Below are 22,453 nucleotides of genomic sequence, written 5' to 3'. Positions count from 1 at the left end.
TAGTCTTTCCATGGTCCATCTTGCAGCCCTGCTCTCTCTCTCTCCAGCGCCCTCATCTCTCCAACTCACTCGCAGTCTGGGCTGACACTCCACCCAGTCTGGTAGCCAAATCAACATAAGAAAGCCCTTCCTGAAGGCCCACCTAAAAGGTATTCTAAAGCCCTTCCTGATTGCCCCAGGCAAAATACCTCCTTAAGGTGTTTTTCTATTTTCCTCAGTCCAATAAACTATCAATAAACTATCCACTATTAACTATTCCTGAGGCTATGCAGGAAAGACTGTACTGTGTTATCCTACCCAGTTTTTGACCTGGACTAAATCATTCTTTCTCAATAAATGAATATCTTCCAAAAATATTTATAGCAATCACTATAAATGTATGGTATTAGAGTTTGTTTTGTCATTTGTTATTTTTGTGCAATCTGGATAGACTAGAGTCCTTTGACCATAGCTGTCTTTCCTACATGCTGAGAAAGTAAGAAACTAGTCTGGTAGGGTTCCCAGCTTTCAAAGGTAATTATTTACAAAAAAAAGTATGCATAAGAAACCATTTAAAACAGATATTCAGTCTTATTTCATAATAAGAGATTTTCTCATATTATTTCAGTTTTTTCAGACCAATGAACAAAATTCTCACTTTGTACCTGGTTTGTTCCCATAGCTTGAATTGCTTCCGTTGAGCTGATTTGTCTTCCAGTTTCACAGTAGCCATGAATGTGGCATGAAAAGTTGAAGAAGGGGAAAAGATAGAACTGTACTCTGGGATAACCCAGTAAAAGAGGAACTCCAAGAAAACCCCAAACAGAATAGCAAAAGAAAAACCAGTTTTTGCACTATGGTCATATTACTGGTTTTAGTGTTGATGTGATATACATTGTAGGTCTTTGGACCAGCATAAATGCAGGATAATTCAACTCAACAGCTTCAACAGTTAATAGGCATATTAACTCCATGTTAACTCCAATAAAGAGATTTCAGTATCAGTTCACATATACTTTAATTTTCATCCTACATCTTTATCAACTGGCTGAACTCCTATTCCAAAATAAATTTTTCAGGTATCTTAGACAGCAATCATCTTATCTTTCAAATACAAAATCTGTTAATTTATCTACGTTTATACCTAGACTTCTTTCCTTCCTACCTGTTTGGAATACAACTCATCAAACATCAATCATATGTGCTTTATTACTTTTAATGAGGTAATCGGGCTTATAATACTATCAGTATTTGTGTTTTATCCATATAATGTTACTATCTCACCAGAAATGCCAATTTCCCTCTATCATAGTCTGTAGTTCCCTTCTCATTCCTTTCTTTCCTCCCTCCAATCCCCCTATGGGCAAACTCAGTTCTATTGACAGTATAAACGTTTATTTTCTATTCAACATTGTTTAATTCTTCTTTATCTACCACATATAAGTGAGATCATTCAATATTTGCCTTTTTTCCTTCTTACTTTCTTGCTTAGCATGAGGACGTTGCCATCTGAGTTGTAGAAAATGCAACACTTCATTTTTCTTATAGCCAAGCAGTATTCCATTGCACATTCCAGTGCATGCATATTCGATTCCATAATGTGGTTTATCTACTCATCTGTTGATGGACACTTAAGTTGTTTTTGTTCTGTTTTATTTGCTTGTTTTAGGGCCATGACCAGTGATATTAAGGTCTTACTCCTGGCTCTGCACTTAAGGATCACTCCTGGCAGTGCTCAGCTCATATGTGATGCTGGGGATTTAACCAAGATCAGCTACATGCAAGGCAAGAGCCCACCAGCTGTACTATCACTCCAGCCCACTGTTTTTGTGTCTTGGCTATTGAGATTTTATTTTTATCAGACTTCTCTGGGACTTGATGTGGCCAATGCTCTCACTCCAGATTTCTCACTGTTCTTTCTATTCAGCTCACTACTTAACATTCAAATATACTTCAGTATTTCTCAATGTGAAAATAGATCTCATAGTCACATCTCTTTCTATAATAATAAAAATATGATAGCTACAATTTATATTTGTTTAGAACTAAGCACATGCCAAACATATGTTAAGATCTTTCTGTAATTAACTTGTTGAGGGTGGGGAGCAGGGCTATCAAGTCATACCTAACTCAAGTTTCTATTTCCCTCTTGCAAAAGGAGGAGGAACCACTACACAGTGGGAAGGGATTTTTCCCACAGGAATCTCATTGTGTTCAGAAAAGGGTGAAGGATGTTGTGTCTAGGATTATTAATTAGAGAGGTCAGTGAAGTCTGCATATAACTATTAACATAATCAAATAGGAGTTGGATTAATATGGAGGAACTACAAGGAAAACTTGTTGAATGATGGTATTCTTTTGCAGATAACAAACATAAAAGGAATAGCTTAAGGTGCAAGATTTGTTTTGACACATTGGAATCAAAATATATGGGACTGGGTAGTTCAGAGAAAAGCAAGTTAGGATGTAAAAGGTAGGCATCAATGGGACACTATCATGGTTGAAATTGGTATTTTGGACTAGTACTTTTTTGTTGTTGTTATTGAATCACTGTGGGAAAAGTTACAAAGCTTTCAGGTTTAAGTCTCAGTCATGCAATGATCAAACACCTTTCCCTTCACCAGTACTTATTTTTCACTACCAAGAACCCCAATATACCCCCCTCTCATCCCTCCCAATGCCTTCGAGACAGATGAATTCTACTTAACTATCTACTTTGATTATATTCTTTATTTCGACAAAAGCTACACCATTATTGTTTAGAGTTTCCACCCAAAAATCAGAACTGCTGAAAAAGCATTGTGAAATAATTTGTTTTCTATAGCTGGTTATGAGAACCAAATGAACCAAGTGATTTGGATTTCTGATATTTTACTTATTAATCCTGAGGGTATTTCTGCCAAGAGCCAGATCATTACAAGACAGGTTTCTGTGGCTCTGGAGCCATGGCCGTGCTGGAGAACCGCTCGTGGGTGGCAATTTGTGACCTCGGTAGGGCGTGAAGGACGAGCCAGGAACGCCCCCCTTCCCATGAGGTTGCAGTTGCCCCGTCACTGCTGGCTCATATCTGGCTTTCCAGTAAGCTCTGAGACAGCCGCCATCTTGCTGCCCCGGGGGGAGGGGGGAAAGGCAGAAGGGAGTGACACCCCTTTCCTCCTGGGGATGGACTAGTAGTTTTTTGATATCTCTACAAATCATTCCTAAAGTGTCATAACTGATCTGTTGATTATGTTTGATAAGTTTGCTTGTGGTACTTGCTCTAAGTAGGTGTTTTCCCTCAGGTGGAGAATCAGAGAACTGAGTAACATGATGATCTGTCTTTCTCTTGAAATACACCACAGACAAAAATTACTCTTATTTTATTTATTTTTTTATATCTTTCATTGTTAATGATTCTTCATAGCAGGCTTTATAAAGATGTCTGTCCATTCTAATGTAATTTCAAAATTAAAATATGAATGCATAGTAAAAGACTCCATTTTTGTTACTCTTTCTTGAGCAATAGGAATGGTTAAGGTAGATAATATACTCTAATGTGTTGCAAATATTCATGCATAATTATTGCTACTAATATTTTATAATACACTGAGAACTAAGCATTTGACACTTATTTTATATACATTTAGGAAATCCTATGTAGTCAATAGTATTATTTTCAACTGACAATTGAAATATTGAGACTAAAATATTTATCATTTGAATAAGGTCATATTTGGTAGCTTCAGATACCAAGAATCAATCCATCACTGATTAGACTATTTGTGAACCCTGAATGCACTCTAGAATCAGCTGAGAAGCCTAGATAATTCAAATATTCAGTTATTTCTCATATGATTGCATAAGAATATTAGAGGATAATAGTCGTAGAAACAAGTACTTTAGAGTTATCCAGGTCATATCATTGAGCAACTAAGGTTAGAAAATTCCAGCTTTTCTCTAAGATTTGATTTATTTCATTCCATGTCACTTCTAAACTAAAAATTGTTTTCATTCCACATGGAAATAGTCTATGACACCAAGTGAACTGTTGATTAAACTTGATAAAAAGAATATATAAATGTCTTATTCATAGAAAAAATGTTATTTTTCTCTGCCATCAAAGTCATCAAATAAATATTTCAAAACCTAGAAACCCCAGTAATAGAGCTAGAGAGCTTGTTATAAGTTGAAGACAGCTTTTTATTTGATAACTATTGTCCCTATTTTTAAGTATTCATCTGTGGAATTTGCTTACACCAGAGAATAACATCCTTACACTGAAAAATTATTTCCTTTATAGACATAGAGCATTGTATAAATTAATTCCTAGAGATATCTGAGAACTTATAAAACATTTTGGGTTTTCTAAATTATCAGTAATACTTCAGGTGAACTCTTGGCCTTATTTACAAGTGACTTAATTATATTTCATCTTAAATTAAACAATCATTTCCTATGCCTGGAGATAATATTATAAATTAAGCATCTGCTCTGTATGATATACAAATGTTCAGATTCCCAAAGGACATATTTAAATGAATCAGACTTTTCTGTTATGTATGAAAAAATTTCCAAGGTCTTCAAACTATGAATGTTTTCTGCAAGATACATATTTTTGACATTTGTAGAACAGATTTTTATCTCTATTTACATTGATCTAGCATACATTTCTTTATAATAGTTCTGTTTATTTTAATATTATAATCTAAAATTAATTAGCATTATAATCTAGTATGATAATCTAGAATTAAGTTTTGTTATCATTCAGGTAGTTACATTTAGCAAATGCTTGATTTTCTTAGTTTGTCATTAACTGTTTCATATTTTATGTAATCTAGCAATTTACTCAAATTTCCAAAGTTTTTAAAAAGTAGATCAGAGAGATGATGTTTTCCCATCATATCTTTGTGCCACAGCTTTAAAGCAAATATATCTATTTGCTTTATACAGGTATAATTATGTATCTATATATTTATATATATTTTAATTACATTAATTATATGTGTTGTATATAATTATGTATTGTATATATATTTGCTATATAATTAATGGTGAATTAAAAGTCTTCAAGAGAAAACTGGAGTCTATCATCACTCTCTTCGGATATTTAGTTATCTTTCAGAAGAATAATGTATTGGACAAGAATTTGGGGCTTTGAAAGATATTTATCAGTCATCTATCTACATGTAGCATTGCTGTTGAGAAAACATATCATGGGAACAGTGGAAGAAGAGAGGTTGATCAAAGTGACAGCAAAAAGCTTCTGATTAAATCTTTAATAACATTAAACATTTATTTAATTTTGGGCTGGAGCGATAGCACAGCGGGTAGGGCAGTTGCCTTGCATGCGGCCAACCTGGGTTGGATTCCTCTGTCCCTCTCGGAGAGCCCGGCAAGCTACCAAGAGTATCTCGCCTGTAAGACAAAGCATGGCAAGCTACTCATGACATATTCGATATGCCAAGCACAGTAACAAGTCTCACAATGGAGACGTTACTGGGCCCACTCGAGCAAATCGATGAACAACGGGAGGACAGTCCTACAGTGCTATAAAATGATGAAGCTTAATATCATAATGCCTACTGACTTTCCCCCGCCGCTTCCTTTTTCTTCATTATTGTTGTTTGCTATGACCGAGACTGACACAATAGGTTGTGGCGGTTCCACACTTGGTCTCAATGAGCACTGAAAATTTCACTTCTTTGGTTGTGGTGTTTGCATGCAAGTTCACCAGTGGTCACACTCTTTAGTTGGATGTTCTTGTACATTCTGACCATAATGCCTGACCATTTTCTGTGATTTGTACACAGGTGATTGCCAATGGTTGCATTTGATCATTGCACATGTTTTGAAAGTTTCAGTGCTCATTATGGATCATGACCCTTATTTGTGGTGTTAACATATACCTGGGTACAGTACTTAACCATTGGCTTCAGTGATTCATCCCATTGGAACTGTGATACTCTCCCCAGACAGCTTAAAAACAACAACAAAAATGTATATACGCTTTTAGATAATTTATGTAACCAAACTGTGCTTTTAAATGGAAGGTACATTTTTCTGTTTTTATTAGTGATTTAGTCCAGAGTCTCCAAGAGTACATATTTTGCCCCCTCCAAAGGCTCTAGAAGAATGGGTGAAGGGTGGTAGAAGCCTAGAGTCCAAATAAGGGATGATGTCTACCTAAAGAAGTAGAAAAATTATATGGGGTTGAGGGACAGAGTGATTTTTTTCTCCCCAGCAAAAGAAGTAGTAGGACAACAAGTTTAGGAATCTCCATTGTGACCACAATAAGGATGTAACATTAAATTTTACTCTTTGTATATCATAACATTTTTTTGTCATCTATTTGCTGTTCTGTTGTTGAGAATTTGAGATGAAGTTAGAAAATTCAATACACAAGATAATATATCACACACAGTAAAAGAGTATAAGCCTCTTCATATGTTACCTGGATCACTTCAGACTTAACAGGAGTTTCATTTCCTCATTCATGAAGTGTTTATGTTGTATTTCAGTGAAATTAATGCTTAAGGCATTGTAGGTGCTTGGTAAATTAGTTTTTTCATCATCTTTTATACCGTAGCCAAACATCATCAAATATGTTTGTTTTTCCAAAAGCTATTTTATTATTAACCTTTGATTAACCTTTTAATTATGATCTATTAATTAGCAGTTATTGAGTACTTTAGATTTGATATTATGTATTTCATTTGAATGAAGTCTTTTTATCCATCATTTTATTTTACTCTCATGATTCATTTTAGGCCTATTGTCATTACTATTTTCTGAATAATATAAATAGATAGTTATTAGCATGGTTTTAAACAACTGTCTTGGAAATCACAATAGTGAGGAACAAATACTTTTCCATTAGCATCATTTACATAAGTCTCAGAATAATACTATACATGTCTTATAAAAGCTTTTGAATCTTTTATTTCATGTGAATAGCGAGCATACATATTTAAAATTTATTTTAGATATGCCACCATTGGAATTACTTAAATAATCTAAATAAAATTTAATTTACATAGCTGAATTTTAAAATTTCTTATGTTATTGAAACATTATAATGCTTTAAAATTATTCATGATGTATTCATAACTATTAAAATTAAGGAATGAAGGTATTCATTTTATTAAGAATTTCTAAATATTCTATTGAAATGATTCATCTCAATAACTTTTTTATATTTTTCTAGTAAAAAAGCAAGCTTTTGTATATTACAAATTCCACCAAGAGCATTTTTTTGGCATTTGTGTCTCATCAAAAGCATTTTTATTTTATTCTTTTTGAAATATTTGCAAATTAGTTGTATGATTATTTATTTTGAAATGCTCATATTTTCTATTCTACTTGAACATTAGGAATAAGGTAAACATAGTATTTTGTTCTTAGAGTTCTTGAAAGTCTGCCAAGTGAAAAGGAGAAAAAAATTCACACCTCGAGAATTTTAACACTGTGGAAGTGTAATAATAAATTGTTCAAGTTGGAGTTAAGGAATCAAAATTAGTAAGAGATATCTGATTGATAATATACATAAAACAGATAAACGACCTTAAGAAAAGTACAGCATTTAAAAAAATGTTTAAGATTATACACAATGGAGCAGGAATGATAGTACAGACAGAGCATAGGGTACTTACCTTGCTTGCAGCGATCTGGGTTTAGTCCTCAGCACCACATATGATTCCCTGAGTTCTACCAGGAGTGATCCCTGAGCACAGAGCTGGGAATGAGTTCTGAGCACTGTTACGTATGGCCCTCAGTGATCATCTACAATAATGGCATTATTGTTTTTCTCTTTCCTACTTAATTTCCTTGTATGTTTTGGTAAATACCAGCAATACAGTGTAGAAGATTAGAGTTGATAATGAGCTTCCCTTTCATACTGATGACTGATGGGATTGAGTTTAGTATTTCACTATTAAATATGATTTTGTAATAATTTTTGGAGAGATAACTTTATTAAGTAAATATCCTCTGCTTGTAATTTACAATAAGGATTTTTACATGGTAATTGAGTTTTAATTTAATACTTTCACACTTATTTCCATGGTTTCTTAATATGCTAATATAGTAAATTATAGTTAATCTTGTTAGTTTTGAGGTCCTCATCAGAGGTGCTTGAGGAACATCAGAAATATATAGTGCAGAGGATTAAATCTGGAACTCAGCCATACAAATTCTTTGACTTGCATCCAGTCCTAGCTGTACTTTTTAGTGTTGGATCATTCTGCACTACTGAGCACATTCTCTTTTCCTAGTGATTTTCTATCATATTACTTTTAGGTTTTGATCTTTTGTACAGTACTTTCTCATTTATGTACATATGTAAAGTAATTTTGTATTCTTACTCATCTCAGAGTCAGTATTATTCTAGCTTTGAAAATAAGTGCTATACTTCTAATCTTTTACTTTGGCCTTGGAAATATTTCATAAAGTGTGAACTATACACTTTTTAAGATAGTTATATTTTAAGTTTCTTCTGAAACTGTTCTTATTTAGAGGATTATTCTGTACATTTTTTTAAAAATCTGATCATATTTTAACAATGCTTTTCTTTAAGAACATCCTTTTATGTAAATATTCATAACATATTATACTTCGATAACTTTTTATTCTAATATTTTGTTTGCCGACTCCTCCATCTTGAGAACGATCACAAATTCTTCTTTATTGATACTCCTTTTCTCTGTTAAATCTGTTGTCTATTTAAGAAACCTGCTTATCTTAATTTTCTTTTGTTTTTTAAGATTATAACTATCCTGAGTACTATTTTAGCAAAATTTCACTAATCCAGGAAATTTTAGCCTAATACCCTAAGAAAAAAAGAAAGAGAATGAGTGTAAAATTTATAAGTGAGTATATCCACAAAACTGAGGTCATCCAAGGAATGGTTGATCTTTCTGTGTTGCTGTTCAGGCTATATGAAACTTGAAGAGATGTAAATGTCCAGTTGTTCAAACATTAGAATACCTATCTTTGACAGATAAGAATTCATATACAATTTTATTTTAATTACAGTTTTATTTGAAAAAATTTTACATCTAGATCAGCAAAATTTTGAGTGGGATTCATTATGTGTCCTATATGATTTTATATTGATGCTTTTCATGAAAATGAAGCAAAATGAAAGCCACTTTATTTCTCATGATTAGAGAATTTGCTATACATTACATGCAAAAGCTGAATTCTTCAGCTTTTAAAAATTTTCATATATTCTTTTACCCATTTATACATATTCCTTAGATCAAAATAGCTTACTTTCATACTTGTAGCTTCTTAGCATATGAATTCAGGGGGCATGGCAGAATGCAATTGACCATAATAATAAGTCTTACTGCTGCAGATTACTAACACTTTCCTGCACATGTTATAACCATATTATAGTTCAGGAAAACATAAAATGTTGAAATCAATCTCAGTAGCCCCAAATTGCATATGCTTCTATGTGTATTAGAATTAAAGTGAATGTCAAGAAGTTCAAAGTAACCAACATAATATAAAAAGAACAAATTAAGTCTCTACTGAGATACCAGACATTTTTTTCTTTTCTTTGTCAATTGAATCACCATTAGATATAGTTACAAGGTTGTTCATGATTTTCAGTCATACAGTGTTCAATACCCATCCCTTCACTGGTAAACATTTCCCACCACCAATGTCCCCAGTTTCTCTACTGCCATGCCCAAGCCGTCTCCCCCCAGACTGCCTAAATGACAGGCACTTCTCTCTACCTCACTGACACTCTCACTTTCTTGCTCTCACTCTCTCTCGCTCTTGATCTCCTTCCTTTTGGTACAGGGTTGGAAGCTTTTTTGTCTTTTATGAGTGTCACACATGGGACCACGTTCAAGGGACTACTTATGCTGGTGTTTGGAGGATTCCCCCAACATCTGTGGTGCTGGGGAATCAAACAGCAGGACTCTTGCATGCAAACCATGCTACAAGTCTTTTAAGCTATCGCCTCAGTCCAAATATGTCACTACTTATAGAATAGCAGTGCGTGTAGCACCGAACACCTTTCATTTTGCCCCTTCCACATTGTTTATGTAGTCCTATATTGATGTTTTATAAATAGAGAAGTAGCTTAGTTAGAATGAAGTGAGACAATCTTGTGGAAGAAAATTGAATGTGAATTAGAAAGTATAACTAGTCTTTAGGAATTGAGTGGAAATTATCTTTGAAATTCAAATTGGGATCAGTGACTGCAAAACAAAACCTATCACAATTGTCAGCCTGCAAATATTTAAATCTTAGGAAGAAAGGTCTCTGTATTGAAACGTGGATTTCAATACACCTTTGGTCCTGGTCCAATGTGTGACACTCCTAAAAGACAAAAACGCTTCCAACCGTGGACCAAAAGGTTAAATCACAATGGCTAACCATTGTGGATTAACCATTCACAATGGTTAAATCATTAAGTTTGAAAATGGTGCCATAACAGTATGAGAAAGAATTTAAAGAGATTCATGATTATATACCAATAGTTAATCACCTTTATAAAAATAAACTAACTACTATGTAGAATTAAGCACTAGATGAAATAAGGAATCAATTTCTAAAAATGGTAACACCCTTATCATTTAAAATAGTAATATTTTTTATATACAAGTACAGTGTTACTCAGCGTCTGTATGTAATCTCATCATTAAAACAACCTGTGAGATTGATGTGGCAAAGTTATTTTGATGTGATATAAACACTGAAAAGCTAAATGAAAACCTAGCCAATTGCAGTGAAAAAAGCAATATGATTAATTTGGATCCAACTTTTGAATAATTGTTTTAACTGTGTATTAAAGTGGAGGTGGGAGTTTAGGCATTATATTTTTATTTCTCTACTATGTTTTATATCATTTTTAGGTTCTACACTGTTTTGCTTTTTAAAATTTTTGGAAACAGATTAATAAAGAAATTTGTTGTGTTATTATTTTATAAAGATTTTCATTTTAACAAGTTTTATATAAATTATACAAAGAGTGACATAAGTAGCTGTTTTTACCTACTAATCTTTGTAGACGAATTACAACTAGCTAATGGTTGGCACATTCAGAGAGATTAAATTTCATAAAGAAAAATATCTATGAAATCATGACTTTATGTAGTCAGTGATTTAATTAGCTTTTCAAAATGATTTGATTAGAATACACATTGTAATATAATAACACAGATGCAATGCATTAAGTACTTTAAAATATAAGTTAGTTTTGCACTAAGGTATTTGCCAAACCTCATTTCATACTTTGTTTTTATACCTTGTAATTTTTCCTTTGAAAGGCTTTTGTGATGTGATCTTAACATTAACACAAACAAAACAACAAAGAATTATCAGTTAAAAAGAAAGGGTAACGAATGTAGATAAAATAAATTAAGTAAGATGTCTAACAAAGAATTAAATCAATAATTATACTTCAGGAAAAGAAATCAAGGGAAAAAGTAGTAATTTTAATCTCCCCTGAGTTTAAAACTACTTTGAAACAGTTCTCATAAAAAGTGGAAATTTAAAAAAAAATTTAACTTAGATATTGCCTACAACACAAAGACCACACTGCTCTTAATTTGTGTAAGTAATTTTTTGGTCAAAGAGGAGAAGAAGATATTTGAAACAAAGGAAGGAGATGAAGGTTAACTAATAGTCTTCTGAAGGACAAATGACTTCTCATATTCAGTATTAGTTTTTTTGTTTGTTTCCACAGAGTATCTGTACAACTACCACTGCATTTTTGCACTTTTTCTTCCTGGCTTCATTCTGTTGGGTTTTGACTGAAGCGTGGCAGTCATATATGGCTGTGACTGGAAAAATCAGGACACGGCTCATAAGGAAACGCTTTTTGTGCCTTGGATGGGGTAAGCATATTAATATACCCTTTTGTACTTTTGTTAAAATGACTCGGGACACTTACATAACGAAGCAATAGAAAGTGATTATCTCCAGGCTACTTTTCTTTGTTCTACTTTAAAATACAGAAGTAGGAATCTATGACACTGGTCATTTTTTAACCTTCTTTGCTCTTCTGGAACATTAACAAGGAGTGAATGTTGAATATTGAATGTAGCTAGTCTATTAACAGTCAACATGGTGTGAGATGAGACATGAGATTTCTACGAAAAGAAAAGCTTAGTTTTCTCTTCATCTATTGTTCTGAAAAGAAAACTATCTTAAAATGTCCAGGGCTCAAAACATGATGGTTCACTAGTCCTTTATTACTAGCAAAAAGTTTTCAGGAACCCATTCTAAGACAGACCTCAAAATACTTAAATACTATAGCAATTATAGTCAAAAGGAGAAAGCCATTCATATCACAAAGAGAAAGCTGTTTAGACAATGAATGAGACCTCCTGTGAGTTCAAAAAGAAAAAAAAAATTATTGACAGACTAAGAATTGTCTGCCTTCTTATGAATTTTCTCCCAAATTGCCATTATCAACTGGCCATCTTAAGATCATAGGACCTAATAATAATTAAACTTAAGAAGCTAGTCAGGGGATGGGGCAGCAAAGGAGACATGCAGTTTTGTTATGTTCATCTTTGAGTTTTTAAGGATTTGTACTAAAAAAATCTTGTGAGTTTTAGACCAAATATAAAACAGATACTTTAGCTGCCAAACAGCTGTAGAATGGAACGCTATAGGGAACTGGAAGACTAAGACATGAATGAAATCATAATAATGGAATAATTTATTTTGGAAAAATAGAAATAAGTGAACACAAAATCTCAGTTGATTTCATGCCTTCCAAAGGTATCAGGACTTCATGCAAAAGTGAATGAGAAAGTCTATATTCTACCTGTGCTTTCAAAAAATTTATGTTTGGTGCTGGCTTCAGCAGCACCCATAATAGGCTTGGAATGATACCAAAAATATGAGCATGGCCTTGTTCAAGGATGACACCAAAGTCAAGAAGTATATCTTATTTTTAACAAATATATCTAGATTCTATTATATTTTCTAGATTCCATTTCAAATATTTTTTGAAGCTAGATTGGTATTTGTCAAAAATTAGAATCTTAGATCTAAGAAATATAGAATACTGACCAATGAGGATTGTTTTGAAGTGTAAAGATTATAAAGCAATTTGCAGATACAGTAACTACTTTAAAATTTTACTAAAAATAATTGAGGAAAGGGTTCATGGCTCATCCCCAAGTTTGTGATTTCTTTTTAATGGGCTTTTGAGGAGAGAGCTAGGCCTCACATATGGAGTCATGCTTTCTGTTACTAAGCCATGTCTCCTATTGTTATTATTATTAAACTGCATTGCATAGCAAATAAATAAATAAAAAGCCAAAAAACTGGTGCAGACTACTAGAAAGTCAAAGTGATTAGAGTAAATTCTTATAATTCATTACAAACATAATATTTTTAATAATTTATAAAATTTGGAGAGAGTTTGGGTTTCATGATAGTGTTTAGGAATTCTACCAGCTCTACATTTAGGGTTGCTCCTGCAGTGCTCAGGAGACCGTGAGTAATGGGGATTGAACTGGGGTTAGCAGCATATAAAATAAGAGTCTTAACTGTTCCACTATCAATCTAAACCCTATAAAAATACTCTTTATAATCTAAATTATGTGAAATGGAGACTCTTAACCTCCAAATGTGACCCAAGAGAGAATATATTTTTGTAATATATTTGATCTAGTCAATCAAAAAAGTCAGGAAATAGCATGTTTGAAGGATAGCCAAGAGAAATAAACATATGTCAGTACATTTGTATGTCTACGTGTATTATATATAGTTATATATGTAATTACAAATTATATAGAGGCCAGTAATTATTTAAAATACGATGCTGCCTTGTCAGTTGTTCTCTGTAGTGCTTGTTAAACCTCTTGAAGAATGTGAGGTTTCTTGATAATAGGCAGTGATGTCACTTGTCATCAAAGATAATGGCAGGAAATATTATGGACAAAAATAATATATGTAGAAGAAACACAGGAGTGTGATTAGATGATGGATTTTCTGTCTAAAAAGTCAATTTAGCCTTCCTGGAAAGAAGACATGACTGAAACTTAGCACTTAAATGCTTTAGTTTAGATTGAGCTTTATTTATCAAATCATGGTGAGTTCTTAATGGAAATTAAGTTGATATGTGTTTAGCATAGACATAAACATAAAATATTAGATCAGAATTGGTGCGGGTAATCGGGTAACTGAATTTTAGAGGTACTATGGTTATATATGAAGTAATTTCTACTTGTAGGTCCATAAAGAAAAGTTGGCTTATATTTTTCTGTTCTTTAATGTGGATTGCTAAAGGAGGATAACCAGGAAGCTCAAAATTAATTTTCTGCAGTCCTTAATCATATTTATGTGTTATTATTATAAATTAATTATAAAATTTATTACATGAGAGTATTTTTCTCTCCTTTTTTAAGTGCAATTTGCTTTGGATGAATATATGGCCAACTGGATCTTCTACTTCTGTGATATTTCATCATATCCAGAACATCTGTTTTTCTGTCCTTCTGAATTTATAGCTATAAATTTCCTTTATAACAGTGTATTGACTGGGAAAGGTTAACAGTTTAAAAGATATACTAAATCTTTGTTATTAGTTTTCCTTACACCCATGTCAAATGTTGTGGTAACTTAGCAACGTCAGAGAAGTGTACTAAGGTAAAAACTCAGCTGTTGTTCTCATAATCTTATACTTTGGAAAAAATTTTGTACCCTGATTCACCCAAAGAAAATTTATCATATTTAAACAACTCCTAGTTTGTCGAGTATATTTTTGCATCATTATTCACAATATTTATAGCTTCACGTGAAATGTGACAATGTTTTTCTTACAGGTTTACCAGCGTTAGTAGTGGCCACATCAGTAGGCTTCACCAGAACGAAAGGATATGGCACTGATCACTAGTAAGTTCATCCACAGTGATGAATCATGTTTATAATTAATTAAATCTCAAGTATGCTTCATCTGACTTGGTTTGACACTTTGATAGCTTACATCTTGTCATTGAATTATTAACAATGGTATAAAGTATGAGGAATATTATAAGGAATCTTAAATGCACAAAAGTTAGAAAATAAATGTAACACTGTTTTGAATTTTTGGTTTAATCTTAATTATTCTGAAGGCATTTTATTTCAAACACTTAATAGTTGCTATTTGTTCAACACCAAATTTTTTTTGTAGAATTAGCTACATTTTAGTTTGCCATATAGAAAGTGATTCTTATCTTACCTCCTAATTTCACTGATGTTAATAAATATTGCCTTTCACCAAATGTTCAAAATTTGCTCTTATAGTAGGTTAATACAATACCAAAATTTATTAAGTCAGAGGAAATAAGTAGTTTGCACATTAAAACATTCCTGAACTATGAAAGAAACAGGAGAAAAATAGGTATGGTATAAACCAATCCTAATCATAGCTGTGAAGCTGATGAACTTTTTATAAACACTTAGATATAAAATTTGCATTACATATTTTTGTTTTATCTTCTCTATTGTGTTTAGGATGCTATTTAGAAATGGAGAAATAGATGTGCACCTTATTAGAGTAAAATTAGAGTAAAAGGTTGTAATCAAACTTTTCTAATAAGTTTTAATCAAACTTATTAGAGTAAAAGTTTGTAATCAAAACTTACTACAATTTACAGTAACTAATATTTCAGTTTGCAGAGTATCTTATGTACATACATACACAATAGTAGAAAGTAGTAAGCCTCAGAGACACCAAACTAAAGTCTTCTATTACATTGTTTCTCTAGATATTCTATAAAAGTAAACATTAATTTCTAATCCCAGCTAATGTAGAACTCTGTTTACTATCATAATAGTGAGTAATACCTTAATGCAGACTTTGATCATATATATGTACATTTGTGTTGTATAGTGATATATGCAGTTAGGTGAATTATGTTTAAGTAAATATATATAATTGCCAGATTAATTTTTTATTAAGGCATAATTTACATGAAGTAACATTCACTCTATGTGTACAGTTTTATGCTTTAACAAATGCATAAATCATGTAATCACTACACTCATCAACCTGGAGCAATTTATTGTTAGAGCAAATATAGAATAGTTATTGTTTGTATTCTGAAGGCAGCTTGCTGATCCCTCTGGACTTGGAATATTGGAAGGGCCAAATAGCAGAAGCAGGTGCTTAAATTGATGAGCATAGCTCTATTTCATGGATAAATCAGAATCTCACCCTTTCCTTCTGTTGTTTTCTCTGCATTATGCACATGTAGATGTTCCCCTTTACCAAGCCTTGATTGTTGAACCCCACACCCAGTTTCTTTTCTGCTGGTGTGACAGGATAAACTTTTTTTCCTAAATGGGTCCAATGTTGTTATCAGAGCAAACCTGCATCTCAGTGGATTTAGCAATTGAAATAAAAACAGATACACTTATTTTTATTTAAAAGCTTACTTTTAGTGAACTTTCTTAGTAATTCCCAGGAAGGTAAAATTAGAAAGAAAAAAAAAAGCATGCAAATTGTGTATTTATACATTTCCTGCAATGATGGCTTTTAAACCAATTTCTTCCAATAGCTCAATGGCCTCAAGGAATGATGGGTAAATGGCATATCTAAGACTCTAAAAACATGCTTTGCTTGAAAGTGTATGTAAAAAATATTCTATAATGGATATAAAGCAGTATTTTACAAAATTTAATAGTTACCTTTGTACAAGTCTATATAAAAATCTCACCGCAAAAGTAATTTATCGAAAATGTTTTAACTGCCTGAAAAGGAGGCTTTATAATAAAAGCTGCCTTTATATGAGCTATATATAGTAAATTCACTTGTGAAATTTTCATTCCGGCATTTTCCATATCATTTCTGCCTTAGAAATCTGGTAAAATTCCAAGATTCAATGCATCATCTAAATTATTTGTATCAGAGTTCAATGGTTAACACTTTCACTAACTTTTGTTAGTTTTTGTCTAATGTTATTTTTAGCTGCTGGCTCTCTCTTGAAGGAGGACTGCTCTATGCTTTTGTGGGACCTGCGGCAGCTGTTGTCCTGGTAAACATGAATATCAACTATTTTTTTCTTAGCAAAACAATATTTTATGTAAAATAGAGCGAACAGTTCTGTATTTGTTGTATTAACTTTTAAAATGTATTGCTTAAGTGTAATTATCAACTATCAGTCTGTCCTTTATGCTCCTCAAATATCCTTATTTGAAGCCTGGAGACTATCAAACAAGAGGCCAGATTATACAATTTCACATTTATGAAGAAGTTTAAGTTCTAATAAATTCTTCTTCTTAAATATAGATTATCTTGTGCCCTTTTACTATTCTGTATGAGCTACCTGCTATTATCAAATACCAATGAGAAGATACATGTCAGAGTTTCTCAATCTCAATGCTACAAACATTTGGACCAAATAATGATTGGTTGTGAGGTTGTCCTGTATATTACACAATGTTCAACAGGATTACTGCTGTTTACCTGCTAGATACCAGAAATAATTTCCTGTTGTAACAATGGAAAGCATCTCCACATTCTCTGTAGGTAAAAATCGCCCCTGGTTGAGAACCCCTGCCATGTGTTGTACTTAGATATTTTTCTTTTAAAACCACAAACAGCTGTTTCATATATGTAATTATGGGGACCTGAATCTTTTTGAACAATTTGCCTTTCTTCCTCTCTCTGTGAATGTATTGGTTTGCAAATCTTTCTCGTCCAATAAATATTTGGAAAATGGAAGTGAAGAAAGACATGCCTGAATTAAATACAAAGATTTCCATCACTGTGAAATCATTTTTTAATTGGAAAATTACCCTTTGGTTTCTTGGCTAATTCATTCAGTAAATTGGAAGCTGGCAACATATTTCTTAATAATTCTGTGACTTTTTATTCTTTTATACTCCTCTCCTCTAAACTAGAATAGAGAGTAGAAGCTCTTCATGAGTAACAAGAAAAATAAAATAGGCATAGGTATTGGGGTGAGGGAAAAGAGCAAAGGGAAATTGGAACTGTTAGATGCAGTTATGCCTGTTTCACTGACATTTTATTTAATTGAGTTATTTCCCTAAGCTAATAGATTAATATACATATAACCCAAAAGTGAAGAAACAAAGAAGAAGTATATAATTGAAACACTAATAGGCTTTGGAGTCATGATGAATTCCCTCATAATTAGCTGTAGATTAAGAAAATCTATGGAATATACTTTTTCTCTTAATTCAAATAATGAGAAGTATGAAGATGAATGTTTTCCCTCTTGATTAAATGGTATCTTATCAGGAAGTTATGAAGAGTGACACCTCCTAAGTCCGTAACTAACAGGTGCTTAAACTCTCCCTTGTACCAGCAATTAAAGATATTTTATCTTGATATTTAATCTTTTCCAGAGTTTCGAGGGTAGTAAAATTTTTCCTAACTATTCATTTACTATTATGGGTAAGGGCAATCAAGTATAAAAGAATAAGTTTTCTTTTCTTTATTATATCTTGGTTTCAGTATTTGACTGAATTTCTTTGTCACTGGGTGCTGGTAGGGATCTTCGGATATTCCTAACAATAAGAGGCTACAAATAGATCACAGCCATCTCATGAATTTTTAACAATATAACATAAGGTAAAAGGTAAAGGCCCTCCCGTTGATCGTCGATTTGCTTGAGCGGGCCCAGTAACATCTCCATTGGAGACTTTGTTGTTACTGTGTCTGGCATATCAAATACTCTCGGTAGCTTGCCGGGCTCTCCGAACATAAGAAAGAAAAATATGGTAATTGCATTGTGAAAAGGACTTTTAAGTAAGAGAGAGTATTAGAAAATTCTAAGAGGTTTTTTATAAAGAAAATGATAAGAATTGTTGTCACTGTGCTTCTCTTTAAGGTTTGTGGTAAGTTGAATAGGTTTTGTCCTTCACCTGAAAAACCATAAGCATCAGAATGTACCCCACTATAACTATTTCTCTTGAAGAAAATAATCACAAATGAAGAGTATAGGCATATTTTTGCATGGGCAGTGAAAATCCTCAGTACCTATGACTGAAGTGTTCTACTCAGAGATCCCACTGTGAACTTTTGGTGCTTAGGCACAGGAAAAAATATTCATTTAGCAATTGATTTTTTTAATTGAGTGACTCAGAAGAATGCCATATGGACATAATATAGCACTGTAGCACTGTTCTGTAGCACTGTTCTCCCATTGGTCATCAATTTGCTCAAGAAGGCCCAGTAATGTCTCCATTGTGAGACTTCTTGTTACTGTGTTTGGCACATCCAGTATGTCATGGGTAGCTTGCCAGGCTTTGTTGTGCGGGTGAGATACTCTCAGTAGTTTGCCGGGCTCTCTGAGAGGGGCGGAGGAATCGAACCCGGGTCAGCCAGGTCGGCCACGTGCAAGGCAAACTCCCTATCCACTGTGCTATCGCTCCAGCCCTGGACATAGTATAACACCATTTAAAAGTTGGGCAATTGAATGTTAATGTCCTCAGTGTTTAATGCAAAGGATGAAATGAAATATACTTAATGCACTTTGAAACTTTAAAGTGATGCACCACTGTTCAATTGTTCCATGTGCTGTTATGGACATAGATATACAGAGAGAGTGAGGTGAGACGTGCTTTATATCACTACTTTTGTGACATAAAATCATACAATGATTAATTTGGTAACATAGGATTTTCAGGAGAAACAGGGACCTGATTCCCATCAGTATCATTGAAAGGTCAACCTTTGTTTCTGTTTGACAGGTCAACATGGTGATTGGCATTTTGGTATTTAATAAACTTGTTTCCAGAGATGGGATCCTAGATAAAAAGCTCAAACACAGAGCCGGGTAAGCTGCAATTGGTGGATTTTGAAGGTTTCTTAGCAATGAATGCCATATTCCAGATTCCAGATAAGAAATTTGACTGTGCCTTGAATTTCATTCTTGACATACCATTGGATCTGGTAGATTCTACTACCAGAAATTTTCAATATGCTATTCTTAATAATATAACAAAAATTTTTAAGTTATAAAACAGACTGTCAAGAAAATCTGAGTTTATCTGTATGTACTGTATGTTTATAAGATAAAATTAAGTGTTTAGTAGACTCAAAATGTATGTCCTTGGGTGGTAGTTTTCAAAAGAGCAATATTTTGTGTCAAAAAGACAGGATAATAGTTTAGAAATAATGTCAGTCCAAAAAACACCTGAATCACAGAAATAAGCAAATCTAGCAGGATGAAATTGTGCATTTTCTTTGATTCATGATATATATATATAAAAAAATTCTTCACTTAAAATTATTGCCTATAAAAACTATTCTTGTTCAGTATTCTCATTCCTTATGACTATGATTTATTGAGATTTTTTCATAACTTTAATTTGTACATTTTGTCCACTTAAAATTTAGGAAGACATTCTTTTTGTATTATAATATAAAAATTTGTCATAATTTAATATCATTTCATAAGTAAATTGATAGCAGATTTCTAAGGTTATATTGTATTCATATAAATTTATGTAAACTTGGATGAAACATTAATACATTTGAATTTCCCTTTCTATCTTATAAAACGTTTAGAGTTTCCTTTTTTCTGTTGAACTAACTTCATTAAAAACTTACCTTATAATTCTCATTTATTTGATATTTTATCATATTACTTAATAGTCATAGAACTTGAGCAACAGCTGGTGAGGATTTTAAATTCTTTATGTTTTAAAGTTTATATAATTATATATCATAACATGATTCTGATATTTTCCCTCTAATAAAAATTAGATTTAATCATTTTAAATATGACATTTTGATACTTCATATCAAATATTAGAAATTCAAAGGTGTAATAACATCATTGTAGGCATTTTCCTGAGCTTTAATTATTTCACACTGAAACACTTTCTCTGTAATTCAGATGTTTCCCCATAATGTCCCTACATAGCAGTTTTGAACTTATTATACGGAATTTTCTAGTCTCTTTGAAATTTGAACTTGTAAACTAATATTACTGTTAGTTTCAAATGGCTAGATTTGTTACAAAACCTTCTTCAGTTATTTTTGTCCAGATTAATCATATTACAATAAATTGATCATCCTGAGTACAGGTCTAGAAACTTCTGCTATGAGATTGTAAACTTATGTAGTTGTTCTTAATTAGCAGTTATGGTAAAACTTTGAAGTAAAAATAAAATCATACTCAGCATCTAACTCTACAGTTTACTAGTGGCAAATTTTTTCGAGCCTATTAATCATTTTGGTAATTTAGTTTTTCACCTGTATAATGTAGATTTAAATCTTGCTTATAATGAAATGTAATCAAGGAATTTATTAGCATTATGTAACAAATAACAAGCACTTAATCAACAAATGTTGGCTATTCTTATGCTGAATGAAAAGAAGAAACCAACCTAGACAGGCTGTTTTCAAAGAATCCTGACTTCTATCAATCAAAGGTATATGATTCCAACATTTATAACACTGAGGTTAGAAAAAGAGATTGTCAGAATAAGTTTAATGTTAAAGACTTATTATGTATAGTTCCTTTTCCTATTTATTACATACATAATATCCAGTTTGATCACAAAAATTTTAGTCTTTGATAACATAGACTTAGGAGACACTATAATTTCACATAAGGATAGATTAATTATCCGTTTTATGCTACATATTAATCAACTTTAGTTTGGGGACCAGACCCATTGATTCTTAGGTGTTACTACTGGATCTGCACTCAAGGATACTACTAATGAGCACAGGGGACTATTTATTAATTTTCAAAGTTATATTTCTAAAAAAGTATCACTAGAAGTGCATAGAACTGTCAAAATTGAGTAAAACTAATTTTCTATTTTATTGTCTTTGCCTAAAGAATCTTTTTTTCTCTTTCATAGGTCACTGCTAGAGAACAAAAAAGCTATTAATACATATGTATAAAACCTTCAAAGCAGAAATCAATTATTAAAATTAATAATTCTAGATTTAAAATTATTTTTATAACACAAAATTTCATTTTTGCTTTAATATATGTATACTGAAATTTTTGAGAACACGGTTCAAAGTGTCATTAAGGGAATTTTTAGAAAATGAGTATGTGAGGCTAATTTGAGTTCAAAGGGAAGCGGTAAGGAAAATAATACAGATGTAGTGAAGAATATAAATCAAATAACTAAAGGAATATTGAAGCTTATTTACTGACCTACCATTTAGATGACCTAGTTATATGCAAAATTTCAGATAGACTATAGTTAAATGTGTAACGTTTATTTTGAAACATGGTTCATCAATTAATTAATTAATTAATTAATTAATTTTTTGCTTTTTCGGACACACCCAGCAATGCTCAGGGGTTACTCCTGGCTCTGCACTCAGGAATTACTCCTGACAGTGCGTCGGGGACCATATGGGTTACTGGGAATTGAACCCAGGTCGGCCGCGTGAAAGGCAAATGTACTATCACTGTACTATCACTCCGGCCCCTGTTCATTATTTTAAATCAAATTTGATTCAAATATGGTATCAAGATGATTCTCTTCCCATTTTTCTATTTCTTTGTTTTCATTTTTATGATTGATTATTAGA

At 32.4% G+C, this 22,453-nt stretch overlaps 1 protein-coding gene and 1 non-coding gene across 5 annotated transcripts in view; both read left to right on the top strand.

The window, feature by feature from the left end:
• Window positions 1-22,453, top strand: part of ADGRB3 (adhesion G protein-coupled receptor B3) — a 799,823-nt gene that overhangs the window by 726,756 nt on the left and 50,614 nt on the right. For all 4 annotated transcript variants that reach the window (XM_056108346.1, XM_056108361.1, XM_056108354.1 and 1 more), the window contains 4 exons: window positions 11,663-11,813; window positions 14,760-14,829; window positions 16,889-16,955; window positions 19,639-19,724. In XM_056108346.1, the coding sequence (XP_055964321.1) occupies window positions 11,663-11,813; window positions 14,760-14,829; window positions 16,889-16,955; window positions 19,639-19,724 (374 nt within the window). The remainder of the gene's footprint in view (window positions 1-11,662; window positions 11,814-14,759; window positions 14,830-16,888; window positions 16,956-19,638; window positions 19,725-22,453) is intronic.
• Window positions 12,778-12,882, top strand: LOC130019493 (U6 spliceosomal RNA). Its single transcript, XR_008791818.1, has one exon. It is a non-coding gene; the product is annotated as a U6 spliceosomal RNA (small nuclear RNA).

Source organism: Sorex fumeus, unplaced genomic scaffold (assembly GCF_029834395.1).
Source record: "Sorex fumeus unplaced genomic scaffold, SorFum_2.1 ptg000008l, whole genome shotgun sequence".
Classification (NCBI taxonomy): Eukaryota; Metazoa; Chordata; class Mammalia; order Eulipotyphla; family Soricidae; genus Sorex; species Sorex fumeus.
Note: the sequence above shows the minus strand (reverse complement) of the source record. Positions and strands in the feature narration are given on the sequence as shown.